The sequence below is a fragment of the Carlito syrichta genome, unplaced genomic scaffold, assembly GCF_000164805.1.
Source record: "Carlito syrichta isolate Samal-C Ts95f unplaced genomic scaffold, Tarsius_syrichta-2.0.1 Scaffold315397, whole genome shotgun sequence".
Lineage (NCBI taxonomy): Eukaryota > Metazoa > Chordata > Mammalia > Primates > Tarsiidae > Carlito > Carlito syrichta.
The window spans coordinates 145,179-171,363 of NW_007259493.1; the positions used below are offsets into that span (position 1 = coordinate 145,179).

General features: G+C 45.6%; 1 protein-coding gene across 1 annotated transcript in view; it reads left to right on the top strand.

The window, feature by feature from the left end:
* The window catches only part of GNL3L (G protein nucleolar 3 like), a 32,016-nt gene continuing 5,831 nt past the window's right edge, over nt 1-26,185 (top strand). The window contains exons 1-14 of the mRNA XM_008072676.2: nt 1-64; nt 2,203-2,268; nt 10,189-10,229; nt 11,510-11,617; nt 12,648-12,764; nt 13,883-13,966; nt 14,125-14,260; nt 15,455-15,558; nt 17,928-18,072; nt 20,786-20,873; nt 21,413-21,587; nt 21,677-21,819; nt 22,122-22,258; nt 24,260-24,387. Of these exons, the coding sequence (XP_008070867.1) occupies nt 2,250-2,268; nt 10,189-10,229; nt 11,510-11,617; nt 12,648-12,764; nt 13,883-13,966; nt 14,125-14,260; nt 15,455-15,558; nt 17,928-18,072; nt 20,786-20,873; nt 21,413-21,587; nt 21,677-21,819; nt 22,122-22,258; nt 24,260-24,387 (1,425 nt within the window). The 5' untranslated portion in view covers nt 1-64; nt 2,203-2,249. The remainder of the gene's footprint in view (nt 65-2,202; nt 2,269-10,188; nt 10,230-11,509; nt 11,618-12,647; nt 12,765-13,882; nt 13,967-14,124; nt 14,261-15,454; nt 15,559-17,927; nt 18,073-20,785; nt 20,874-21,412; nt 21,588-21,676; nt 21,820-22,121; nt 22,259-24,259; nt 24,388-26,185) is intronic.

Genomic DNA, 26,185 nt, shown 5'->3' on the forward strand with positions numbered 1-26,185 from the left:
CATCTCCTGGGCCGACAGTGTTGTCGAGTTTCCTTCTCCCCTCAGATTCCTGCTGGAAGTGTAGGTAAGAGACTACTCTCCTCTTTCCTCAAGGCGAGCGCATACCCAGCAGGCCGGGCGGTTAGGATCCTCTACTGGAGGTGAAATCAGATGCCCGCCAGCCTGGAATAGAGGGTAGACAGCCGGCTCCCTGTAGAAGGGCCCGGAAGAGGGGCAGGGATCGCTCCTCACGTGGTGAGGCGCCGGACTGCATTCTCACAGGGTTGAGGGAACGTCCTCGCCCCTCCTAGAAACGTGTAGACCCTGGGCACACTATGTAGAGAGGCACAAATCTCACTTGTGTGGAGAAGCGTGATCGCCCTCCGCCTCTCAAAGAGTGAGGCTTCATTCCGCATTCCCCTGGTTTAGACAGGCACTGACCCGGTCGATGGCGACATCGACCCCATCCGTTTAGTGACGTATCCCGCTCCAGTCAGCCTGAGCGATGCAAGACTTTTTCTGGCTTAAGACACCTCTTCGGCTTGGCTTTAGACATCCGCCTCAAGGCACGTCCTCCCTCAAGACAGAAGCTTTGATGTTATATATAGGGGTTCCTCTCCTTCATGTAGAGACCTAGAGCCCTCCCTACCTCTCCCCGACTCCTGCCGAGTAACTAATTGACGGAAGCCCCTCCCCTACTCCTGCAGAGGCCGTAGATCGCCCCTCCCCATGGTGGTTGGAGGCACAGGCTTCAGCCTATCTACAACCAAACCGATTTCCCCCTCCTAGACGAGAGTGAGTCCCCTTTGTGGAATATTGGACCCAGTCCCAACCTCCTTAATGAGTCTCTTTTACCAAATTTGCAAAGGACTGACTCCCAAAGTGCCTCACAGTAAACAGGAACAGATCTTAATCCACGAAGAGACAGTCAGATCTGTCCTCTGAGGGGCCACCAGGTTAGGAGGGCTCAGATTTGTTCTCTTTCTGAGGTGGACACAGAACAAATTAGCCCCTCCCCTGAGGATTTAGAATCACCAAGTATAGCAGGGGAGAGACCTCACAGCAGCAGAGTTGGACCTCCCCTTCCCTGTAATGTTGAGAGGTAGTGATATCATTGATCACCCGCAGTGCAGTACATATGGACTCCCCCCCCACCTAAGGTAGAGAAGCTCAAATCTGTTTCTTTCCGCTCAATGTAAAATAACAGACCCCCTCCCAAGTATAAGGGCTGATCTATTGAATTTATAGATGCATTGCTTGTCCCCACTCCTCCCACCCATGCAGAGTGGCTCTATTCTTCGTTCACATACTGCTGACTTCAGTCCACATAAAAGATACACAAATTGTCCCAGTCCACCTCCAATGGAAGGGTCCAGAACAGCCCACTGCAGGTAGGGTTCAGACCCCACTCATTCAAAGCTGTACAGTTTCCATCTTTGTTAGTGTGGCACTAATGCCACCACATAGTGGAGTCAGGCATATCAGTCCTGTCCCACAGCCCTCTCCAGGGTTAAGAGATCCAATCCCCTCCCTAACCTTCTGCACAGTTTAGAGTATATGGACCTGTGCTTCACTCCCATGCAGCAGAGATGCACACAGCCATTGTGTAGGTTTCCCCAATTTCTCTGTATTCCCCCAGGGTAGAGGGGCAGATGGCAATCTCCCCCTACTCAAATTGCCAAGGTACAGACCCCAGGCACATGCAGACACAGATTCCCACCCCCTGCCCCAAGGTTTTGTGTTGACATCAGTCCACAAAGACACGCAGAGAAGAAGCTCTGTTCTCTTTTCCTCAGGGTAGACTCCTTGGGTGTGTTTCTCCCCACCACTTCTCCCAGTGGAGATGAGATATAGAACCCCCTACTTGGGAACGAGGCACTATTATCACCCCATGCCCTTTTCGCTTCAGTGTGGAGGGGTTTGGCACTAGTCACTTACTTAGGTTATAACACTACAGTGTGAAGGATTAAGGATCAAGGACACCATCCACTGTATTGAGGCACTGAGTACCCAGGAAGAGAGGCTCAGACCTATCCCTTCCTTTGGGTATTGTGACACTGCCTTCCTATACTCAGCCATATCAGGCCCTAGCCCCTGTTTCCCTAATTGTTAGGGCTTCCTCATCTTGTTCTTTAACATTTTACCTTTAGGGAGCTTAGAAGAGGGCTTGTGGTATTGTGGCTCTTAGCTGTCTTCAAATTGCTTCTTCTCTCATTCTGATAGGAAGAAAGGGAGCAGATTTCAACCTATCTGCTTTCAAGCTGATCATCATGATGAAACTTAGACACAGTGAGTTTCCTTTAAACCACCCCTCCAGATTTTGTACTTTTAATGACTATGTATAGACTTTCATAGCAACTTCAAAAAAGTGCTCACTATGTTCCAGATCACTCAGTCTGGGTCTTTACATATGGTATCGTTGCTGTCCTCCTGACTTTCTTATGTTTCCCTTTTCCCCATTCGCATTTTACAGATGAATAAACTGAGGCTCAGCAAGATTAAGTGACTTGATTTGAGCTGAATAACAGTAAATACCATATCACACTTCCTGTAACCATTACGTGTCCTAACATTTTTCTTTATAAGTTGTACCAGTGATTACGAGCATGGACTCTGGAGCCAGACAGCGTTTGAAACTCAGCTTTCCCATTACTAGTTGTGTGGCTTTGGGCACATTACTTAACTATAGTCTCCTTATCTACAAAATAGAGATAATTTGTCTAATAGCTTGTTAGGATTTAATGAGTTAAAAGAGGTAAAATACTTAGAAAGGTGCTTGGCACTTAATAAATGTTCTGTAAGTATTGTAAGTAGTGGCTTAAAAAATTTAGCCTCTTCGTTTCTTTTTGGAATATAGCCCCTCAGAGGATGCATACCCTATCCTGCCACCAAATTGTTGTCTGACCTCTCTTGAGCTTTGGAAAACAGATCGGATGAATTGCTGTTCTTTCTGCCTTCAGGTCTCTTTCCCTTCTTTCTCCTTTATTCTTCAACTGGATAACTCTTGCTTATTTTTCAGATTTCATCTATACTTCACTTCCTCTGGGAATTCTTCCCTGTTAAGTTGTTCCCTTGGTTTCCACTCTGTGCACCCACAGGCACTAGGGCTATTGACACTGTACGATCAGGTCTATCTCCCCCACTACACTGTTAACTTCTCACCCTCATCTCCACTCGTCATTGTGTCCCAAGGGCCTATCATGACTAGACATAATGTTTTGGTGCTTACTGTATGCCAGGCACTGGAGAGTCTCAGTAGTGCTGACTCCTCCTCCCTCCACCATGGTGCCTACAACACAGAATGAGAAGACAAATGTGACACACACATTCTCCTTTATAAAAGGATAGGCAAGGGCGTCAGGGCAGGTCTGCTTCTCTGCTTCTCTGCCTTTATCCTGCCATGGTCCACATAGAAAGTGATTACATTTGGATGGCACACTGGGTAGGCTGGATGAGCATTGCTTAACCCAGTGGCTGTGTATTCTTGTGAATGGTGGCTCTGCCTATGGAGGGGCTTGTTGCAAAAAAAAAAAAAATGCAATACATTTTCTTTTTTTTTTTTTTTTGAGTTGGAGTCTCTCTCTGTTGCCCAGGCTGGAGTGCAGTGGCACGCTCACGGCCACTGCAGCCTCGACCTGCTGGGCCCAGGCAATCCTTCCATCTCAGCCTTCCAAGTAACTGGAACTACAGGCATGCACCACCATACCTGGCTAATTTATTTTATTTTATTTTATTGTAGGGATGAGGTCTTTCTATAGGCTGGTCTTGAGCAATACATTTTCTTTCTATAATCATAAGAAAGTTTGTCAAGAATCATGCTGTTAATACCAAAAGCAAATAATCTGCCATATTTACAGGTAACTCAAGAAAAATGAACAAACTTTATACTTTACTTAGGAATATCTAGTACCAGATAACAAAAATACTGATAATGATGAAAAAGATAATAATTAGCTAGCGAAGTAAAGTAGGATATATGTATACATAAGAATTCTAGGCTGGGTCGGTGTCTCAGCCTATAATCCCAGCACTTTGGGAGGCCAGGGCGAGTGGATTGCCTGAGCCCAGGGATCGAGACTAGCCTGGGCAACTTGGCGAGACCTTGTTTTTACAATAAATTAAAAAAAAATTAACTGGGCATGGTAGCGCCCACTTGTAGTTCCAGCTACTTGGAAGGCTGAGGCGGAAGGATCGCCAGAGCCTAGCAGGTCGAGGCTGCGGTGGCCATGAGTGTGCCACTGTACTCCAGCCTGGGCGACAGAGTGAGACTCCAACTGAAAAAAAAAAAAGAATTCTAGCTGTTTAAAAAATAAGGAAATATTGTATGGAAAGATTAGATGGAAAAACTGTATTGAATGGAAAGACTATTAGATGGAAAGATCTCTAAGATCTGTTAAGTAAAAGAAACACATTGGCTGTCAGGACTACAGTAGGTTATCTTTTATGGGAGAAAATGTGGGGGGAGGATAAGAATATTGGTATTTGCATAAAGAAATGAAATGATGCACGTTAAACTAATAAGTGGTTTCTTGTGGCAGTGATGGGACTGCAATGGGTAGGGATGAGTGTGGGAGGAAGACTTCTGAAAATAACACCTTTTAAATTTGGGACCATAGGACTATTACCTGTTAAAAATAAATAGTCCTACACAAGCCGGACTCGGTGGCTCAGCCTGTAATCCCGCGCTTTGGGAGGCTGAGGTGAGTTGGATTGCCTGAGCCGTGGGTTCGAGACCCGCCTGGGCAACTTGGCGAGACCTCATCTCTACAATAAAAAAGTTAGCTGGGCATGGTAGCGCGTGCTTGTAGTTCCAGCTACTTGGAAGGCTGAGGCGGAAGGCTTGCCGGAGCCCAGCAGGTCGAGGCTGCGGTGACCGGGAGCAGCCACTGCACTCCAGTCTGGGCGACAGAGTGAGACTCGGACTCAAAAAAAAAAAATAGTTCTACACATCTACATTAGTGGGGAAAAGGGTGAAAACTAAATATGTGCACATACAACCAAGACCTTCACTGGTAAATTGCAAGTTAATGATCAGACTGAGGTGATTGCTGGGGAAGATGGGGGGAACTGCTGTGTGGTGCAGCTGTCTGCACTCTGGACTAGGGCTATCTTGGACACAAATGATAATGATGAAGTCTGATTAAGTCTGGAAAGATTATTGAGTAGTACCACAAAGAATGTTCAAAAATAATTTTAATTGTACTTTTTTGTGTTTGTTTAAAAAGGGGGTGTTTTATCAGTTAAAAAGTTCAGTCGTTGGTGTTGGTGGCACAGGTGTGTAATCCCTGGAAGGTGCCTACCTGCCTTCTGGTTAGTTATTTACCAAACACTGGTAAAGGTGTCTAGTAGGACAATGGAGGGGTAAGGGAATTGTGGCTTTGTGCAATAGTGCGATTGTAATGACAGACCAGAATGTTAGCTGGACAGAGATGGAAGGGAGCCGAATAAGAGGATTCAAGTATCTAGGACAAATGGACAACTGAGCTCAAAAATAGGAGAGGGGTGTCTGGACTGCTTTCACAATTCCAAAGCAGTTACAGGTGATGACCCCTTAGATGTAACCATAGGAATGGGTGGATGGGTGGTTGAGTGGAGTGGAGATCCTTGGAGATGAGAATGTCAAGGAAGTGGGAAGCCTGGGTTGGTGGAAGGGTTGTCCAGTGATCTCCAAAGTCACTCAGGTTGGTGGTGGCAGGAGTTGGGTCTAAGGTAAAGCTGTGAGCCAGGTGCTTCAATAAATGAGGAAAAGTGACATAGATGGCAGGCATAGCACATGGTGGGCAATCTCAAAAAGAGCAGGTTTTGTAACCCTTTTTTTTCCTTATTAGCAAGAAGGAGAAGTAGTCTGCATTTGGCAGTAATGAGACTGGATGGTACTTTCACCACCTATTAGCCCCAAGATAAACATGTACCAGAGAAAACAACAGCCATCTTTTGAGAATCCTACAAATGAAGCATTGTCCTTGGGAGACCCAAGTCTCAAGACAGGAGGTTGGGGAATTGATCCTAGGGAGAGGTTGAAGAATTAGGGGAGTGCTGATCACCCAAGTGGGAGTTTCAGAGGATATTGTGGGAAGTTTGATGCAAAGGCAGAGGGAGGATGAGTAGGGTTGAAATCATTGGGCATACAGGAACATTTGAGGGCAAGAGTATGGGACATGAGAGATAAATGAATGGCGAAATCTGTCCTTGAGTATTGATAGGAGAGATGGCAATTTTAGGCCCAGATTTGTTGTTGGTGGATACAGACATGGAAGCTCAGGGAGATTTTAAAAAAATTCTTCAAGGTTGAGAAACTGCCAGGGGAAGGAGAGGCACACCTCATCAACAAGGGTACCTGCATAATGAAAATTTGTATACCTAACCCTGAATTGTACTCCACATCTTTTAAAAAAAATTTCTTCACGGTCATAAGTAGTAGTTGTGCCAGAATAAGAATCACTGTCTGCTGGCTATAAAATGGTGGCTCTTTTCACCCTGAAGCTGTTGAAAAGCTGATGAGCAGTGCCTCCTGAGTGCTGCAGTGCTGTGGGGGATGACTGACTGCACCCCTCCTTTCTCCCACTTCTCTCCTTCCACCTTTCCTCCCCTTCCCTTTTCCCCTCAGAAGCAGATGCTTTTCCTCTCTAAGTGATGTATTTTCTTTCATTGTGTGCCTGTATCCGGTGTAGGCACTCAGTTTTCAGGGAAGTTAGGCAGATGTAAATTGTTGAGTATAATGGCCAGACCTGGTTCATTCCAAACCTCACACTCTTTTTTGTTGCAACATGAGTACTTTGGAAGAAAAGGGGACTTGGGGTCTGTTTTTTTAAACAGGGAAATTTGACACATTCACATTTGTTATGAGAACTAATTTCTACCATCTTATTTTATATTTATTGTTTATTTTGTTTTATTTTTTTGTGAGATAGTGTCTCACTATGTTGCCCAGGCTGGTTACTTCTGGCCTCAAGTGATCCTCCTGCCTGGGCCTCCCAAATGCTGGGATTACAGGCATGAACCACCACTCCCGGCCTATTTTGTTTCCTTTTTTCTTATTTCTTCTTTCTAAATTGATGGACGTTCTTTTTTTTGTTTGTTTTGTTTTTTTTAGGTTGGAGTCTTACACTGTCACTCAGGGTGGAGTGCAGTGGCACAATCACAGCTTATTGCAACCTTGACCTCTTGTGCTCAGGACATCCTTCTGCCTCAGCTTCCTCAGTAGCTGGGACTACAGGCACATACCACCACGCCTGGCTAATTTTGTTTTTTTTGGTAGAGTTGAGGTCTCCTATGTTACCTAGGCTAATATTGAACTCCTTGGCTCAAGCAATCCTCTTGCCTTGACCTTCCAAAGTGCTAGGATTATAGGCGTTGGCCACCTAGCCTGGCCCTGAATTGATGAAGTTTTAAGAGAATTCTCCACCAATAATTAAAGTTATGTTGGTAATTGCATTTAGGTTTATGTAAAACATAATTAAACTTGTATTTATCTAACGGTTTATCAAAGCTAAATAATGATTCTTTTTATCCTTCCCTTCCAAAGTGAAACCTTTAGCTTGCTTTTATGCTTTTGCTTCTCTAGCCTCCACTACTTGATTCCTAGATTTTGTTGAAATAATTTAGTATTTTTGGTTCTGAGCTATTATGATATGCTTCCTGAATTTTAAAAATCCTTTTGTGGCTGGGTTCGGTGGCTCAGCCAGTAATCCCAGCACTTTGGGAGAACGAGGCAAGTGGATTACCAGAGCCCAGAGACCAGCCTGGACAATTTGGTGAGACCTTGTTTCTACGATAAATGAAAAATTAGCCGGGTGTGGTAGTACATGCCTGTAGTTCTGGCTACTTGGAAGGCTGAGGCGGAAGGATTGCTGGAGCCCAGCTGGTCGATGCTGGGGTGGCTGTGAGCGTGCCACTGTACTCCAGCCTGGGCGATGAGTGAGACTCCAACTCAAAGAAAAAAAAGAATCCTTTCTTAATATGTCTTACAGTTCTTAGCCATGTAATAACTTTCTTTTTGAGATTTAAAAAGTTTTAATAGATTTCCTGCCCTCCACTGTTTATTTCTTTAGCTTGAGATCTTTATTCTGATTTAATTTTTATTTTTGCTAGTAGTTTTACCAGAAAGGAAACACAGGTGGTAATCTTTGCACGTTTGAAAATGTCTTTCTCTTACCTTCACATAATAAGAGTGATCTATTGGTCAGGTAGAGAAGTTCGGCTTGGAACACGGTCCCTTTTCTCAGAACATTGTAATGGCTTTTCTTCTGTCCTTAAGTATTTGGAGTTGTAGATTTGAGAAGTCTGCCTGCTTCTCTGTCTTATGTTGGAAACTTTTGTTTAGAATTTTATCTCGTTATCCTTGGGGTTCAGAAATTTCATCAAAATATGTGTAGGGTATGTCTTTTGGCTGTTAATTTTTTTTTTTTTTTTTTGAGACAGGTTCTCCCTCTGTTGCCCAGGCTAGAGTTTAGTGGTGCAATCATAGCTCACTGCATCCTTGACCTCCTCTGGCTTCAAGCAGTCTTCCTGCCTTAGCCTCCCAAAGTGTTGGGATTAGAAGGTGTGAGCCACTGTACCAGTCTTCTTTGTTTATTTATTTATTTATTTTGAGTTGGAGTCTCATTCCATCACCCAGGCTGGAGTGCATTGGCATACTCATGACCACCCCAGCGTCGACCTGTTGGGCTCCGGTGATCCTTTTGTCTCAGCCTTCCAAGTAGCTGGAACTACAGGCGTGTACTACCATACCCTGCTAAATTTTTTTGATTTATTGTAGAGACGAGGTCTTGCCAAGTTGTCTGGGCTGGTCTCGAACCCGCGTCTTGGGCAATCCACTCGCCTTGGCCTCCCAAAGTGCTGGGATTAAAGACTGAGCCATTGAGTCCTGCTGTCTTCTTTGTTAATCTTAATGTTCCCTGTGCCTTTCCAATCTGAAACCTCAAGAGGATCTTCAGTTTAAGGAACTTCCATCTGTTATTTAAGAAAATGATTGCTTCTCCATTTGTACCTTATTCTCTTTCAGGAATTTTTGCTATTTAGATTTTAGCTCTCCTGGCTCCATTTTCTATTTGTTATTTTCTATTTTCACTTATCATTTCCATTTCTTTGGGTTTTTGTTCTGTTTTAAGTAAGCTCCCTGCCTTGTTCTTCTAGCTGATTAATTTGGTTGCTAGTGATACCTTTTCTGTTTTTAACTACCTGTTGATTTTTTTTTTTTTTTTTTTGAGATGGAGTTTTGCTATACTTCCCAGGCTGTTCTTGAACTCCTGGACTCAAGCAGTTCTCCCGCCTCAGCCTCCTGAGTAGCTGGGATTATAGGTGTGTCCCACCACACATGGCTTTTGAATTTTTACGTAATATCAAGTTTTGGGAATCTTTTCTCATGCAGATACTCCTTTGAAGTATCTTCTTGAATCCCCTTAAGAATTTACAGTAGTTCTGTTTCCTACATTAACTGCTTCAGTAGGAACCACCTGATGTGATTGTGGAGCCTGTTCTGTGTGTGATAATCTTGAGCTGCTTATGTATTTGTTTGTATATATCCTGACCTCCCAGAACCTCTTCTCTTTCTAGGAATTCCTTTATCTTCCTTGAAGGTGGTGAGAACTAAGGAAAGACATTCTTTCCCAATAGGCCAACTGTGAAGGGATGACTGACGCAACTTCTCATTGAAGAGGGGAGAGACCTCTTAAGTTCCTGGGCTTTGTTAGCATGTGATTACGGGAGTGGCAGCTCTTTCCTTCTTATATTCAGGGAAGGCAGCAGTTTGGCTTAGTAGATCAAGTCCCTTTGGAGGCATTGACCTGAACAGGGTCAGAAGGAAGGGGCATTTCTTTGCTCACATGCTGAGGGTATCTGTTCAGGCTTAGCTGGCTGGCACTCCTCAGATCACTTTCCCATGCTTCCACTTCCCTCACCTCTGCTTGGTACTACTGAAATTGGAAGTTTAGGGGGAGAGAGGAGTCACAAACACACATTCAGATTACTCTTTGTACAGAATTCCCTTCAGAATTGTTTGAGTTTGCATTGAAATAATGTTCCAAATATTATTTCCAGTATTTCCTTTGACACTATTGCCATCTGCATCTCTGTCTTGTGTTGGATCCAGAAAGCTATGGTGTCTGAGGCTTCCTAGGTTTTCCGTGTGACCTGGCCTTGATTAAGGTGTCAACAAATGTTGGGTAGGTAGACAATGGTTTTTTTCTTTTCTTTTCTTTTCTTTTGTAGAAAATAAAAAGCCAAGCAAAGCTTCCAAAGGCTGCAAGAAGGTAAGTTGGCCCTACCCTCGGGTAAGGTATGTCCATTGTTGCGGGTAAGGTGAGGAACAGATTACCTGCCTTGGGGAGAGGTCCACAAGACCCAGTAGATATTGGGTGATTCTGGATAGAGTACCACATTGAAGTCAGTGATTCTGGCTTGCCCTTCCTCTCTGGGTGGCTGCATCAGAGAGTCAGCAGCATTTATGAAGTTCCTATAACAAGCTATATGCTGCTTTGTGCTTGATTTACATTGGAGGGAATTATCATCATCCCTATTTTTTAGATGAAGAAACTTTCTCAGTTAGAAAATTCCTAGGTTCGAGGTAACAAAACTGGGACTTCCCAAGTCGTTGTTTCTCTTTTTCTTTTCTTTTCTTTCTTTTTTTTTTTTTTTTTGAGTTGGAGTCTCACTCTGTTGCCCAGACTGGAGTGCAGTGGCACACTCATGGCCACCACGGCCTCGACCTGCTGGGCTTAGGCGATCCTTCCATCTCAGTCTTCCAAGTAGCTGGAACTACAGGCACACGTCACTATGCCCAGCTAATTTTTTGATTTATTGTGGAGATGAGGTCTTACCAAGTTGCCCAGGCTGGTCTTGAACCTCTGGGCTCAGGCAGTCCTCTCGCCTTGGCCTCCCAAAGTGCTGGGATTACAGGCTTGAGCTACCATGCCCGGCCTCCAAGTCCTTGTTTCTTATGGAGCAGAGGTAGGCCCAAACATCATTTTTGGCCCCAGCTCCTGGATCTCCTGGTCCTATTGGGAAAGGTGTGGATAAGGAAGGCTTGGAATAGAGCAATGAGAAGAAGGTGTGGGTAAAGCTTTCAAACTTGAACCGGCCCTCCAGAATCACCTGGAGGACTTGTGAAAATATAGATTGCTGGGCCCTACCTCAGAGCTTCTGATCCAGTAGATGTGGCATGGCATCTGATAATTTGTATTCCTAATAAGTTCTAGGATGTTGCGGCTGCTTTTCCAAGGGCCAGACTTAAGAACTACTCATCTAGAAAGCTTTTTCCTGGGCCTTGCAAAACCTTTTCAGCTGTTGTCCCCCTCACCTCCTTCCTGAGAGATCTTCAGTCACTCCCTGCTTGGCTAGGGCAAGAATGGGCTCTCCCCAGCCAAATGAGCAGATCTTTGGGGACAGAGCCCTTTTTGCCTACCCGTCTACTTTCTCTCGATAATGAAACTTCTCTGAGCAACTTTAACCCTGCCCCATCCTCCCTGAGGGTGAAGTGATTTCCATGAGTTTGTTACCTCTGTCTAATTTTTTTCTCTTATGTGGTAACCAGCCTGCGAAGCAAAATGGGAAGAAAGCAAACTCCAAAGTGCCGTCTGCTCCCCAGTTTTTTCACTGCAATGATCATGCCAGTCGAGAGACTGATTTAAAGAAGAAGAGGGTAAGCTCTTGATCTTGGGAGAGAGGGTCTGCCTTGAATACCTAGTCTGCAGAAATGTTGGATAGAAGGGCAATGGCCATAATTATTAGGGTTGTTGAGGCTATTTGTGGAAGGAGGAAGAGAGGGAGGTAACCTAGATACCCGATTTAGTGTCTCCATTTGCTCACCACTCACTCCATTGGTGTCTGGTTATGCTTCCACTGCTCCTACTGAAACAACCCCTGATGGCCTCACCAGTGACTTCCTTTACATCACATTCTTGGTTAGTTATTTTCCCTCACCTTATCAGTATGCTCAACATTTGAGACCATGCTTTCCTTGAAGCACTCTGACTTTGACTTTCTCATCATCTTACTCTCCTGGATGTCCTCCTCCTTTAACCAGTCATTGGCAGTCTCTTTTTCTACTCTTTTCCTGCTCTTTAAATGATGGCACATCCCAGACCTTGGCCTCTTTCCCACCCTGGTCTTAAGAGGTTCTGTCTTCCTGGAATGCATTCTCTCTCTGCTTCACACACCCTCTTTTTTTTTTCTTTTTTGAGTTGGAGTCTCACTCTGTCACCTACACTGGAGTGCAGTGGCCGCTCCCGGCCACCGCAGCCTCGACCTGCTGGGCTCCGGCGATCCTTCCACCTCAGCTCTCCAAGTAGCTGGAACTACAGGCGCATGCTACCACGCCCGGCTAATTTTTTGATTTATTGTAGAGATGAGGTCTCGCCTGCCCAGTTGGGTCTCGAACCCGTGGGCTCAGGCAGTCCACTCACCTCAGCTTCCCAAGTCGTGGGATTATAGGCTGAGCCACCGAACCCGGCTCACACACCCTCTTTTTAATTTTATCTGCCACTCTTTCTTCATCTCTGTATCTTTTTCTTTCTCTCAAACCATCATCCCCTGCTGTCATTTCTGCCTTCTCTCTGTACCCCTGCTCCTCCCACCTTTGCCATGTCATACTGTTTCCTCTGTCTGTCACCCATCCCTTCCTTGGTCTGCAGACCCAGTTAGCGACATTCCTAGTATGTGTTACTTGTTAGGTTGAGGAAATGAGGGAGAAGCAGCAAGCTGCCCGGGAGCACGAGAGAGACAGACGCAGAACCATCGAGAGCTACTGTCAGGATGTTCTGAGACGCCAGGAGGAGTTTGAGCGCAAGGTAAGACAGCAGCCCTTGCCCCTGAATGGGACTGGTGTACATTTCCTCAAAAACAACTTTTGCTGTTGTTCTTTGAAAGGGAAAGAGGAAGGATGTGAGATTGTTGGAGGGAAAGGAGGAAATCAGTGCAGAGGATGGAAAACAGCGGGGACAGAGGGAAGGCGGAAGAGAGGGAGATGAAGAGCCATTTTGAACCCTACCTGTGACTGGACATCCCCAGAGAGTTTCTCTTTCCCAAGCTTGAACCCAAAGACTGAGACTGGTAGTGGGGTCAGAGGCTGGATGCTGGGAGAAGTGTTACTAGAGGATGGGGTGGGGAGACAGGTGAGGGGGAGTGAGTATATGAGGGGAGGATTAAAAGAGAAGAACATATGTGAGGGGGTGTCATCTTCCTTCTAAGGCTTTCTGCCTTTCTAGCAAATGTTCTCATCTCACATGCAGAATATGCATTTGTAAACTCATACTCCCTTTTCTGACAGAGTACATATTTTGCCTTCCCTATCCCATGTTCCTCATAGATTGTTTCTCTCTGTTTTTTTTTTTTTGTTTTTTTTTTAGTTAGAGTCTCACTCTTGTTGCTCAGGCTGGAGTGCAGTGGCACACTCATGGCCACTGTAGCCTCGACCTGTTGCGCTCTGGCGATCCTTCCGCCTCAGCCTTCCAAGCAGCTGGAACTACAGACACATGCCACCATGTCCAGCTAGTTTTTGTGATTTATTGTAGAGATGAGGTCTCACCAAGTTGCCCAGGCTGGTCTTGAATCCTCAGGGTTAGGCAATCCTATTGCCTTGGCCTCTCAAAGTGCTGGGATTACAGGCTGAGCCACCATATCCGGCTGTTTGTTTTTCTCATATCTCTCTCTCCCATTCCTCCCTTAAACACTCATGTACACATTCAGGCCTCTGGCTGGTGCTCAAGCACACACATACACATAGGCACACACATACACTGTGTGGGCTTGTCAATTCTTCGGTGCCCAGCTTTGTTAGTTGGTCAGAGCTACTCTTTGGTGTGTTGAGATTCACATGGTTTCCTCAGCTTCCTTTGGTTTTCAAAGCACTGGGTTTTTTTTCTCTCTCCCCTACCTCTCTGGACCAGTCTCTTTTTTTCTCTTCTAGGAGGAAGTTTTGCAAGAATTAAATATGTTTCCTCAGCTGGATGATGAAGCTACAAGGAAGGCTTATTATAAGGAGTTTCATAAGGTCAGGGTTCCATTTCTTCAGGCCCTTTTGGGAAGGCCCCAGTTCAGCCCTATTTTTTCTCCATCTCTGAGTTTTCCTGATTGACCTTTTGTTTCATGGGCCTGTGTAACTACTGTCCAGTCCTTTCTCTGCCTTCACCCCCATCTTCTGCCCTGCAGGTAGTAGAATACTCTGATGTGGTTCTGGAAGTCCTGGATGCCAGAGATCCATTGGGCTGCCGCAGCTTCCAAATGGAGGAGGCTGTCCTGCGAGCAGAAGGCAACAAGAAGCTGGTCCTGGTTTTGAACAAGATTGGTGGGTGTTGGGCAGGATTGGGTAAAACAGGAAAAGGGGCCAGGTCTTTTTGAAAGTCTAGCTCAGGCCTGGCATGGTGGCTCATGCCTGTAGTCCCAGCACTTTGGGAGGCGGAAATGAGAGAATTGTCTGAGCCCACAGGTTCGAGTCCAACCTGGGCAACTTGGCAAGACCTTGTCTCTACAATAAATAAAAAAATTAGCCGGGTGTGGTGGCACACTCCTGTAGTTCCAGTTATTTAGAAGGCTGAGGTGGAAGGAGTGCCTGAGCCCAGCAGGTCTAGGCTGCAGTGGCTGTGAGTGTGCCACTGCATTCCAGCCTGGGTGACAGAGTGAGACTCCAACTCAAAAAAAAAAGAAGAAAGTCTAGCTCAGACCAAACAGCAAGATGCAGCAACTTGTGGTCCTCATAACAGTCATGCAAGGTAGAAATTCTTATTCTAATTTTCAAAGCTGGGGATGTTGTCTGAGGACATACACATGTACACACATGGGATATAGCACAAGTTGGGAGTGGAGTCCAAGCCTGTCTGCCTTTCAGTCCCCTGTGCTTTCCGTTTGGAGACTTCTTAGTGATTGGGTAGCCCTTGAGAGCTCCTTTGTCCCCAGAGCTGGAACCCAAAGATTGAGACAGAAGAGCACATGGACTCAGGAGTCACTCAGGTCTTACCTTACCTTTGCTGACTGTTTTCTCTGTGATATTGGACAAGTCATGTCACCTTCAAGAGCTCTTGTTTCTCTAGTTGTAAAATGGGCCATGAGTGTCCCAACCTCACAGGTTTGTTGTGAGAATTAATTATATGGTATGTGGTCAGTACTTCACATATGGTAGCCATTCTCGCCAGGGTTATTCTTGATATTTGGCCCAATCTAGAATGATCCAGAGAAGGGATGAGAGGCACAATATGGAGACCTCTCGCACTCTGGGTACCGTTTTGGAAGGAGGATGTTTGGGACCAAACAACTGGCTTGTCCACTTTCCCTGAGGGAACAGAGTCTTCCTCAGGGAGGGCCAACTGGTCCCATAGATCAGTCTGTCATTTCTAACTCCATTCTGGGGACTCAACAGTGACTGACAGGGCCAGCGGAGAGACCTGTTGGCAAGAGGTAGGCCTAGCCTTGGGTATGGGTAGATGCATCTTTAGAGTGAGCCATGGAAGTGATGTTCTCCTTACCAACCTCATCTGTTCCCCAGACCTGGTCCCCAAGGAGGTTGTGGAGAAGTGGCTGGATTACCTTCGGAATGAACTGCCAACCGTGGCTTTCAAGGCCAGCACACAGCATCAGGTCAAAAACCTGGTAAGCCTGGAGCCAAGGCCATCTAGCCTCTTTTTGGGTATCCTGAGGTCAGGGTTGGGGGGTCATGACTTAGACCAGGACCTCTAGCCCTTTAGTAATTGAACTGGACCATCAACTTTGAGCTTTTAGCTCTACTGGGTGACTTCTTAACACATTCATGACCAGCAAATTTTTTACTTTCCTAGTACTGAGAGCAGGTGAAGATAAAAAAATTCTGAATCTGGTTGCTGTAAACTTCTGTCATTAAGCACAAGTGAAATGGTCTTTCCTAAATAATCACCTTTTTCATAATACAGCTGAAAGTTGCAGACATATCCAGTATTTTTCTCGGACACCATTCTGACTAGCATTCTGTACTTTGTATTTTTATTTGGGTTATAAACCCAAAAAGACAGTCTTCCATGATGAGGTAAATTTATGTCCGCAACATCCAGGAACAGAATTTGGAATGATGTAAATTCACGTCAGCGGTCGTGAATGAGTTAATATGAATTTCACTTTACTCCTTCCTATATTAGTACTCTTCAGGAAACATTTTTTTTCCTGGGGATAATATATTTCCTGAGGATAATATAGACTGGGTATAGGAAATTGGAACTAGCTGCTAACTAGCTGCTAACTTAAAAATATAGATATAGATATAGATATATATACCTTCTTTCATTTTCTCTTTAAAACAAAACTACTTCCTAATTATAGCATTAATACAGAAATACATTTTCATTGTAAAATATTAAAGTGTTACAGAAACATTGGTTGCTTCTGGGGAGAGAAATTGCGTGTTAGGGGACATTTTTTCAATTTTCCACCAGGTGTTAAACTTAGTAAAATAAAGTAGGAAAAATCAACTACAGATAAAGCTTAAATACCCTTTCATGAGTTCCCCCTAATTCCAATCTCCTGTATCCATACCCAGAGATAACCACCATTGATAGCTTGATGTGTATACATCCAGACTTTATTTTGTGTTTTGAATATACATAGATATGTATATATAAAGAGGGAATACTGTTTGGAGGTATTGTGTGTATCATTCTGTGGCTTGCCTTTTTTTTCTCTTAGCAGTGTTTCTATAGAGGTGCACATTTTAAATTTTATTTATTTTTAGTTATTTATTTATTTTGAGTCAGAGTCTCACTCTGTTGCCCAGGCTGGAGTGGAGTGGCACGCTCGTGGCCACTGCAACCTCGACCTGCTGTGCTCAGGTGATCCTTCCCCCTCAGCCTTCCAAGTAGCTGGAATTACACCACATGCCACTACACCCAGCTAATTTTTTCTTTGATTTATTGTAGAGATGAGGTCTTACCAAGTTGCCCAGACTGGTCTTGAACCCCTGGACTCAGGCAGTCCTCTTGCTGCGGCCTCCCAAAGTGCTGGTATTACAGGCTTGAGCCACTGTGCACGGCCAGAGATGCACATTTTGTATCCTGAATGTTTCTTGTTTGTCGTTAATAACCTGGACTTCCACAAATGCCCTTGTACGTGTTTCCTTGACACATGGGAAAGTGTTAGTGTGTAAGTGAGGTACTGAGAGGGGGAGTGACTGGCTCATAGGTTTCATACCTATTACATTTCCTAGACACTAACAAATTACCCGCCATAGTGGTTATACCAATTTATCCTCCCACCAGTGGGATGGATGAATGTGCAAGAGGACCTCTTATTACACTCTTGCCAGCATTTTATAGCATTAAACTTTTAAATCTTTGAGAAAATGGTGTCTCATTTGCAATTTTTTGTCCTTTTTGATAGCAAAAACGTGGTAAGCATTCTTTTCTAAGAACTGTGCTTTATTTGTATTCCACTTTAAGGATGTACCTTTTAAAACTGTTTCTTACTGATGGCTATTTAGGCTAGTTCTAATTTTGCAATATTAGAAACAGTGTTGTGTGAGTAAGTAAGGAAGAGGGAGCACATTCTGTGTAGAGGGGATGGCTTTAGGAGTAAAGAGATGGAGGCTTGTCCTGTGTGAGGAATCAAAGGAAAGTAGTGGGCCAGGCACCATCTCATTCCTACATGGGCAGGGAGGGTAGGCTTCCCTGTTGTGCACATGGAGGCACTGAGGTCTGAAGAAGGGAAGCAGGCTTTGGTGGGCGTAGGGCTGTGAGAGGTAGAGCTGGAGCTCAAACCTGGCCTGTCTAGAGCCAGGACATCATCCTATTTCTACTGGGGGAGGCAAGAGATATATGTCAGGGCAGAGGCAGGGATAGAAGACTGGAGAAGTGCCAGGTATTCAGGGCCTGCATGAGAAGCCTTTCATTTCAGGCTGAGGAGCTCAGTGATCACAGGGAGGCCTTGAAAGTTGGAAATCTAGGCTCAGACTGCATTTCCCACCTGGTTCCTCTTCTGTTATATCCCTTATTTTTCAGAATCGTTGCAGTGTACCAGTGGACCAGGCCTCTGAGTCACTGCTGAAAAGCAAAGCCTGCTTTGGAGCTGAAAACCTCATGAGGGTTCTGGGGAACTATTGCCGCCTTGGTGAAGTGCGCACTCACATTCGCGTGGGCGTTGTGGGTAAGGCTTAGAGAGTGGTCCTGGAGCCCAGGCTTGTTTCTTGGGCAAGGACTTCACTGGGAGAAAGTCGCCTGGGAGCTTTGTGTTGACTTTTTGAAGAAGAAGGAAATGAGTGGTTCAGGAAGTGTTTTGTGATTTGTAATTTGGATTGGTGAGCATAGGAAGGCATACTCAGAATCATCAACATGTATTGAGTGTTAGAACCATGGGCCAAATGTGCAGTGCCAGTCTTGGAGTCGGCACTGTCTCATTCTGTCAGAGTTATGGGAGGGAGGGGTGAATATCCCCCTTTTACAGATGAAAACACTAAGGCCTAGAAAAGGGAAAAGGGACTTGTGAAGCTCAGCTGTGTGCAAGACAGGGCAGAGATGAGGCTCAAACCTGGGCCATTCTGGAACCCAGGTTACTGAGGGAGGGATAGTGGGAGGAGAGTAGGAAAATTGAGAGGCAGAGACAGATTATCAGGGAGGGAAAGTAAAGCCAAGAGAGAAAAATATTGGAGAGAGAGCTGGACATTGAGAAGGTATACGTACGCATAACCTGAATAGACATAGAAGAAGACCCAAAGAACTGGGAAGCCAGATGGAGAATAGAAAGAGGAGACAAATTTAAATGACAGATGCATGCAGACAGAGGGCGATATAATCAGAAAGATACAGCATAAGGGACATAGAGACAGGCACATGCACAGAGATTTGCAGAGGGAGACATCAGAAGGATAGAGGCAACCCATGTATGTACAGAGGCAGTTGTGCATGTCCAAAGGAAGAATGAGAGAGACAAACACACAGGGATAGAAACCAATTCAGAAAGAGATATATATATACAGAAACAAGCTAGTACAAGGATGTAGATTCAGAGGAACACATACACATAGGTCTGAGTACATATACAGATCCACACTATAGACCAGGAGGACACACATCTAGAGAGACAGGCCCAGAGGCAAAATACATACACACTAAGGCTTTTCCACACTCCTCCCAACTCTGCTTCTCCAATGCACATAGAGCTGAAAGGAGACATACATGTGCGCAGATGCATTATGGCCCTTAGACATCACATACCTTGAATCATAGAGAGACCCAAATACACAGACATGTCATGATGAGACAGGTATATGTGTGTCTATTGAGAGAATAGAGACAGAGGAGGTTAGGGAGACACCAGAAGAGAGTAAAAGAGACACAGTGAAACACAGTGAGACACAGAGACATACCCACAGATACAAGCCCACAGAGAGGAAGAACATGGACAGAAAGAGAATGACAGGAGCTGGCATAAAGGGAATTATAAAGAGAGGCAGAATTGGTGGGACGGGAAGAATCAGAGAGAAAGGACAATAGCCAGAATGAGAGACAGACAAACTGGCAGAGAAACAGGTACTTAGATACAGATGCACACAGAAATACTCAGAGAAACAAAGATGTATTAGAGAAAGACTGAATGAGAGACAAAACAAGGAAAAAGCAGTGATACTTAAAATGAGAATAACTAAGAGACAGAGTGAGAGAAAGAGAGGGGTGTGCAGAGACTTCTGTGTGCAAAGGGTACAACCAGGCATATGTGTGAGAGATTAGTATACACATATAAATTTGAACTACATACAAAAAGAGAATGGTTAGAATGAGATCCAGTGGGGGAGAAACACAAAGACATCCACAGGCTGAGAATAGCTCACAGATGCCAAATGGAAAAACATACATCAGAGGTAGAGACTACTAGGCCAAGACCTGAGCTTAGGGGTTCAAGACCAGCCTGGGCAACTTGGTGAGACCTTGTCTCTACAATAAATCAAAAATTAAGCCAAATGTGGTAGCGTGTGCCTGTAGTTCCGGCTACTTGGAAGGCTGAGGCAGAAGGATTGCCTGAGCCCAGCAGGTTGATGCTGGAGTAGCTGTGAGCATACCACTGCACTCCAGCCTGGGTGACAAGCAAGCAAGCAAACAAACAAGCAAAAAAACCAAAGAGACTGCTGCACAGAGAGACCAGCATCTGGAGATGAGCCTCCTCCGCTCCAGAGGAATTACACACCAGGATAAACGGTTCTCTGTTTTTTATTTTTGTTTTTGTTTTTTTGAGTCAGAGTCTCACTCTGTTGCCCAAGCTGGAGTAGAGTGGCACGATCATGGCTCACTGCAGCCTCAACCTCCTGGGCTCAGGCGATCCTTCTTCCTTAGTCTCCCGAGTAGCTGGGACTAGAGGTGCGTGCTACCATGCCTGGCTAAGTTTTGGGGTTTTTTTTTTTGTAGAGACAGGGTCTTGCTATATTTCCCAGGCTGGTCTCAAATTCCTGGCTTCAAGTGATCCTCCTGCCTGAGCCTCCCAAAGTGCTGGGATTATAGGCATGAGCCACCATGCTCTGCTGATGGGTCTCTGTTTCATAGACACTTCTCAATGTCCACCCTCTTTCGGATCGTGTCACTGAGGCCTTGCACTGAGCACCTCTTCCAGGCTGGTTGTGGGTGGCAGATTGGTGTCACATCTGGAGAGAGGGACATGTCTACCTAGCATGCTCATAAATGAAGGAGAGAGTAGAAAGGCCCTGTAGAGGCTTGGTCAGGGCCTGAGGTGGGAAGGCAGGAAGCCAGGCTCTATTTTTTGGCTTCCCCATGGCCTGGTCACGGCTCCTGCCTGGGCCTCCCTTACACAGGTTGGTCTGAATATTCCTGAGGGCCTTTTCTGCCCTGAGCCATCTGTTGCTACTTTGTAGGCCTTCCCAATGTTGGGAAGAGCAGCCTGATCAATAGCCTGAAGCGCAGCCGTGCGTGCAGTGTGGGAGCCGTTCCTGGAGTCACCAAGTAAGTGCCCACCTGTTCCCCATCTTCACAACTCCTTGACCTTATCCTTTCACTCAACTCCCATTACTTTGGCCCCTGTCCCCCTCCCTTTTTTAAAAATCTCAGATCATCCTTTGATACCTCCCCCAGGTATGGGAGTTTTACAGCCCTCATTTACCTGACACACCCTAAGTGTGGGCTACGTGCCCAGCTGGGTGCTTCTGTTATCTCCTTGAAACTTCCTAACAACCATGTGAGACTGGACTACTAATGAGTAGCTCTGTTGCCTAGATGAAGCAGCTGAGGCTTGGAGCGGCAGAAACTTGCCCAAGACCCTGCGGCTTAGTACCCAAAGGCAGTGGCTAGATTAGACTCAGCCCCAAGTCAGTAGGTCCCCAGAACTCACGCTCTACTCCCTGGCCCTATATCTCTCCACCTTAATCTCTAATACACCCTTCTCTCACTCCTTTATATACATGCACATCCTGGCCCAACTTTATGATTGGGGCCTGTAGGATGCCAGACACATGCAGGCCAGGCTTTCTTCTCTCCTGCTCCAGATTCATGCAGGAGGTCCACCTGGACAAGTTCATCAGGCTGCTGGATGCTCCAGGCATTGTCCCAGGACCCAACTCAGAGGTGGGCACCATCCTGCGCAACTGCCTCCATGTGCAGAAGCTAGCAGACCCTGTGACCCCAGTGGAGACCATCCTGCAGCGCTGTAACCTGGAGGAGGTATGTAGCAGGGCCCCAGCTGATGCCTTACCCTACTCCAAGGGCCCTTTATTCTTCCTCCTGACTTCTCTCTTTTCTCCCTTCACCAGATTTCCAACTATTATGGAGTCTGTGGGTTCCAGACCACTGAGCACTTTCTAACTGCAGTGGCCCATCGCTTGGGGAAGAAGAAGAAGGGAGGCTTATACAGTCAGGAGCAGGCAGCCAAAGCTGTCCTGGCTGACTGGGTGAGGTGAGGAGGGGGGCTATGGGTAGGAGTGAGGCCCACTGGGATCCCGGCTCCACAAAGGGACTCGTCTGTGTTCATTGCAGCTGGTGGGGCAGCCTGATGTCCTTGGTCTCAGGGCAGGGGATGGCCAAGATGCCAGCCAGGTCATGCCCTGCTTGGGATTTTATGCCCTGTAACTCAAGTTCTTTTCAGAAGCCACTGTCCAAGTTTTCTCATTGTCCCTCATTGTTTCTGACTCATCCTTTCTTTGGTCATTTGTTCTCTCAATGACATCACCACTAATCTTCCCCTACCTCCTGATACAGCGGGAAAATCAGCTTCTATACACTACCACCGCCCACCCACACTTTGCCCGCCCATCTCAGTGCTGAGATTGTTAAGGAGATGACTGAGGTCTTTGACATTGAGGATACCGAGCATGCCAATGAAGACACCATGGAATGTAAGTATGGGCGGGTGCGTGTACTTGGTCTTACACTAGTGGAGCCACACAGACCTGACAGCAAATCTCACATTTTGATATCCCCCTTCCCTGGCCCTACTTGGGCTTTGGACAAATTGTTTAACCAACTTTAAGTTTAATTTCTTTTCCTGAAAGGTGGAAAATTCTAATCTGGGCCATGCTGGGGAGTAGTTGTAAGCTTTTGGTAGATACAAAAGAAATCAATAAAATACCTGCCATGCGTTGAGATGCTCTGGAAATGTGAGGCTTCATTCCTACCTCTTGAGACCTGGAGTGGACTGAGATATTCCTCTCAAAAACCCTTTCTCTAATGTTGCTCTAGGCTTTTTCATAGCCATTTCAGGTCCATCCCTAGATTTTCCTTCTTACCCTTATTGGCAAGTGAGGTATCCAAGTCACAGAAGAATTATATTTGCTAACAGGATGTAGGCAGAGGTGGCCTCCAAACCTGCTCTCCTGCCCTGTTGTCTTAGATCCTTCCAGCCCAGAGGAGCTAGGTGGCCAAAGGTATGGACTGCCTGGATTCAAATTCAAGATTTGCTTATTTATTTTTTGAGTTGGAGTCTCAGAAATCCTGAGAATGTTTGTTCTTTTCAGACACTACCTTCTGCACCCTGGCTTGTGGTCCTTGTTTCCTTTTCCACCCTGCCTAAGGTGCCCAGTGCTCTGGGCATGTCTGTAGACACTCTGGGATAGTTGAGAAAGCCCTGGCTAGTCTGGATTCTAGATTCTTTGTGGTTTTTTTTAGAGCCAGTAGTTTTCCTTCTCTGGGTCTTTTTTTTTTTGAGTTGGAGTCTCACTCTGTCTCCCAGGCTGGAGTGTAGTGGCACTCTCACGGCCACCGCAGCCTTGACCTGCTGGGCTCAGGCAATCCTTCCACCTCAGCATTACAAGTAGTTGGAATTATAGGCACCGCCACCATGCCTGGCTGATTTATTTGTTTATTTATTGTAGAGATGAGATCTTGCCAAGTTGCCCAGGCTGATCTTGAACCCATGGGCTCAGGCAATCCTCTCACCTCTGCCTCCCATAGTACTGGGATTATAGGTGTGAGCCGTCACGCCCGACCTTTTTTTAAAGATTTATTGTAGAGACAGAGTCTCCCCATTTTGCCCAGGCAAGTCTCAAACCCATGGGCTCAGACAGTCCTCTCACCTCCACCTCCCAAAGTGCTGGGATTACAGGCCTGAGCCACCATGCCCGGCTTCCTTCTCTGGGTCTTTTAGTGTCTTTGGATTACACATGATGACAAAGAGGATTTGCCTGCTTCCTAGTTTATTCTTTATGTGGCTTTGAGCAAGTCAACTCCCCTTTCTGAACTTTAGTTTCTTCTATCAAGTGGGCAGTTGCAAGGGATTTGACCTTTGAACTAGATGTGAAGGTAAGAGATGTTCCATCAGTGAGAATACATTTTGGTAAAAGACTGAGATATGGGAAATTGGGGGGGGGTGAGGGAAGAGAATAGTCGTGAAGGTTTCCTGGAGGAGTTGGCTGTAATGCTGGATCTTGAAGGGTGGGTAGGGATTAGAAAGCCCAGGGAAGGGGATGGGGGTAATGGGGCACAGGGCAGTGGGCATATTTGAGGATTGCAGTGGAGGCCAGCTCTAGGCAAGTAGCCAGAGAAGAGAAGAGAGAGTTCTGGTCCTGGAGAGGGACTTCTGGTGGCTGCCATTTATAGAGCAATATCTCAGGCCAGAGTGTTGCAGATGTCCTTTGCAGTGTCTCACAGTAGCCCTGTGTGAACAGGGCCTGTGGAATTCACATTTTCCAGATGAGAAAGCTGAAGCTCTGAGGCCGGTTCCCAGTATATGAATGTCCTACTGCAAAACCCATGCTTTTAATTCTTGGTCACGTGGTCTCTCAGCAGAAACGAAAAGCTTCCCCTCCTGAATACTCTGGGCAGCATCCACATATCTTTTTCATTGAGACTGGTAGCAGGAAGGAGCCAGGACCTTGACAGTGGTATTGGTTGTGTTAAAGGCTTGGCCACTGGAGAATCTGATGAGCTGTTGGGTGACATGGACCCACTCGAAATGGAGATCAAGTTGCTCCATTCTCCGATGACGAAAATAGCAGATGCCATTGAAAATAAAACCACCGTATATAAGGTACCTGTCCCCTTTCTTTGTGACAGCCCTCTCCTCTACCCTGGGCTCTGGGAAGTGGTCAGTCCCTTTTGCGTGGCTCCTATGTGGTGAGATGTGGGTAGTTCACTCATTCCCTGAGGGCTTCTGGATGCCTGGCATGGTGCATTTTTTGGTGACAGGACCAAGGAAGAGGCATGTTCTCTGAGGCAGCTTTCCCAACCCTGGTTCCAGCTCATGGGTCAGGTATCACTATTTAGCCACCCTGTTGTCCAAGTTGCTAACAGCTCTTTCTTCCTCCTAATTAAGATCCCATACACTGTCAGTCACCAAAACCTGTAACCTCTTCCTCCTAAATCTCTCGAGAAGTTGTCAACTTCATTTCATTACTAAACTTCTAGTTCTCACTCATCTGGATGTATGTCCCATGGATTCCAATGGCCCAACCTATGTCACTTTCCCTGCTTAAACTCCTTTCATGGCTCTCCAGCGTCTGCAGGATCAAGTCCATACACTTGAGGCCTGCTAGGCAAGATCTTTAGGATGTGATATGACTCCTAGAGGTTTTTTCAGCTTTTTCTTCTGCTATTACCCCCGTTTCTGCCCTTTAGGAGTTCACATTTTAGTGGGTTTCAGACATAGACATCTGCACTGTGATTGGAGACTCATGGGGTGAGGATGGGGTAGACGTTGGACAGCATGGATCTAAGGGCCCTGAATTTTACGACCTGTGGGTCAGAGAAGTCTTGCTTAAGCCACATCTTGAAGGCTGAGAAGTTCTCTGGGCAAAGGGGGCAGTAGCAGAAAGCTCCCAGTCAGGGACTCAGCCTGTGCTCATACTTAGGCCTAAAAGGGTAAGAGCTGGTGTGTTGGGGAAATTGCTAGTGGTGTGGATTAGAAAGAGAGTAGCCAGATTAGAAAGAGAGTAGGCGGGGTGGGAGGTGGGGAAAAATGAGTCTGGTGTTAGATTACAGAAGGCCTTGAGTTGACTTTAAACCACAGGTAACGGACAAAACTGAAAGTTGGCTATTTTTTTTCTGGGTCAGAGGGTTTTTTAAAAGTTTATTTTTATTTTTATTTATTTATTTTTAACTAGGTAATACATGGTATAAAATTTAAAAGGTATTAACAGGTATACAGTGAAAAGTAAATCTTTCTCCTCCTGTCTCCTATCCATCTGTCACCTCCTGAGAGGCAGTCACTATTAGCAGACTTTTGAAGAGCTATTCCATACTTATATACACACATATATACATGCAAGCAGATGTAGATAACTTTTAATTCAAATGGTAGCATGCAATTCTTACTGTTCTGCACTTTGCTTATTTCACTTACAAATTCATGTTGGAGATTGTTCCACATGATTACTTAAAGAGATGTCCTTTATATTTCATAGCTACATAATATCTGTAAGGGTTTCTTATTGGGAAGCTACATGGTCAGGGGTGTATATTTTAGAGCGTCACTGTGGCAGCTGGGATAAAAATCAGATAAGAAAGAGAGTGGCCAGGTTGGAGGCAAGGATTCCAGGGAGTTAACTGTACTCTGTAATCAGCCCATAAGAGAAGAAGAGGTTTGAACTTGGGCTGTGTCAGGAATCACACTACTCTCATCCTTACATAATTTGAGAGGTTCTCCATTGCTTAAAGGAAAATCAGTGTAAAGTTGTATGTTCGACCCCCCCCCCAATAATATTTCTTTCTGAGGCCATAAGCCCCAGAACTTACCATTTTCCCTCAAGAACCTGCAATAGTTCCCCACTCTGTACTTCAAATCGCAGAATGAGATTTGGGACTGTTTGCAGGTCACTCATTGCAGAACT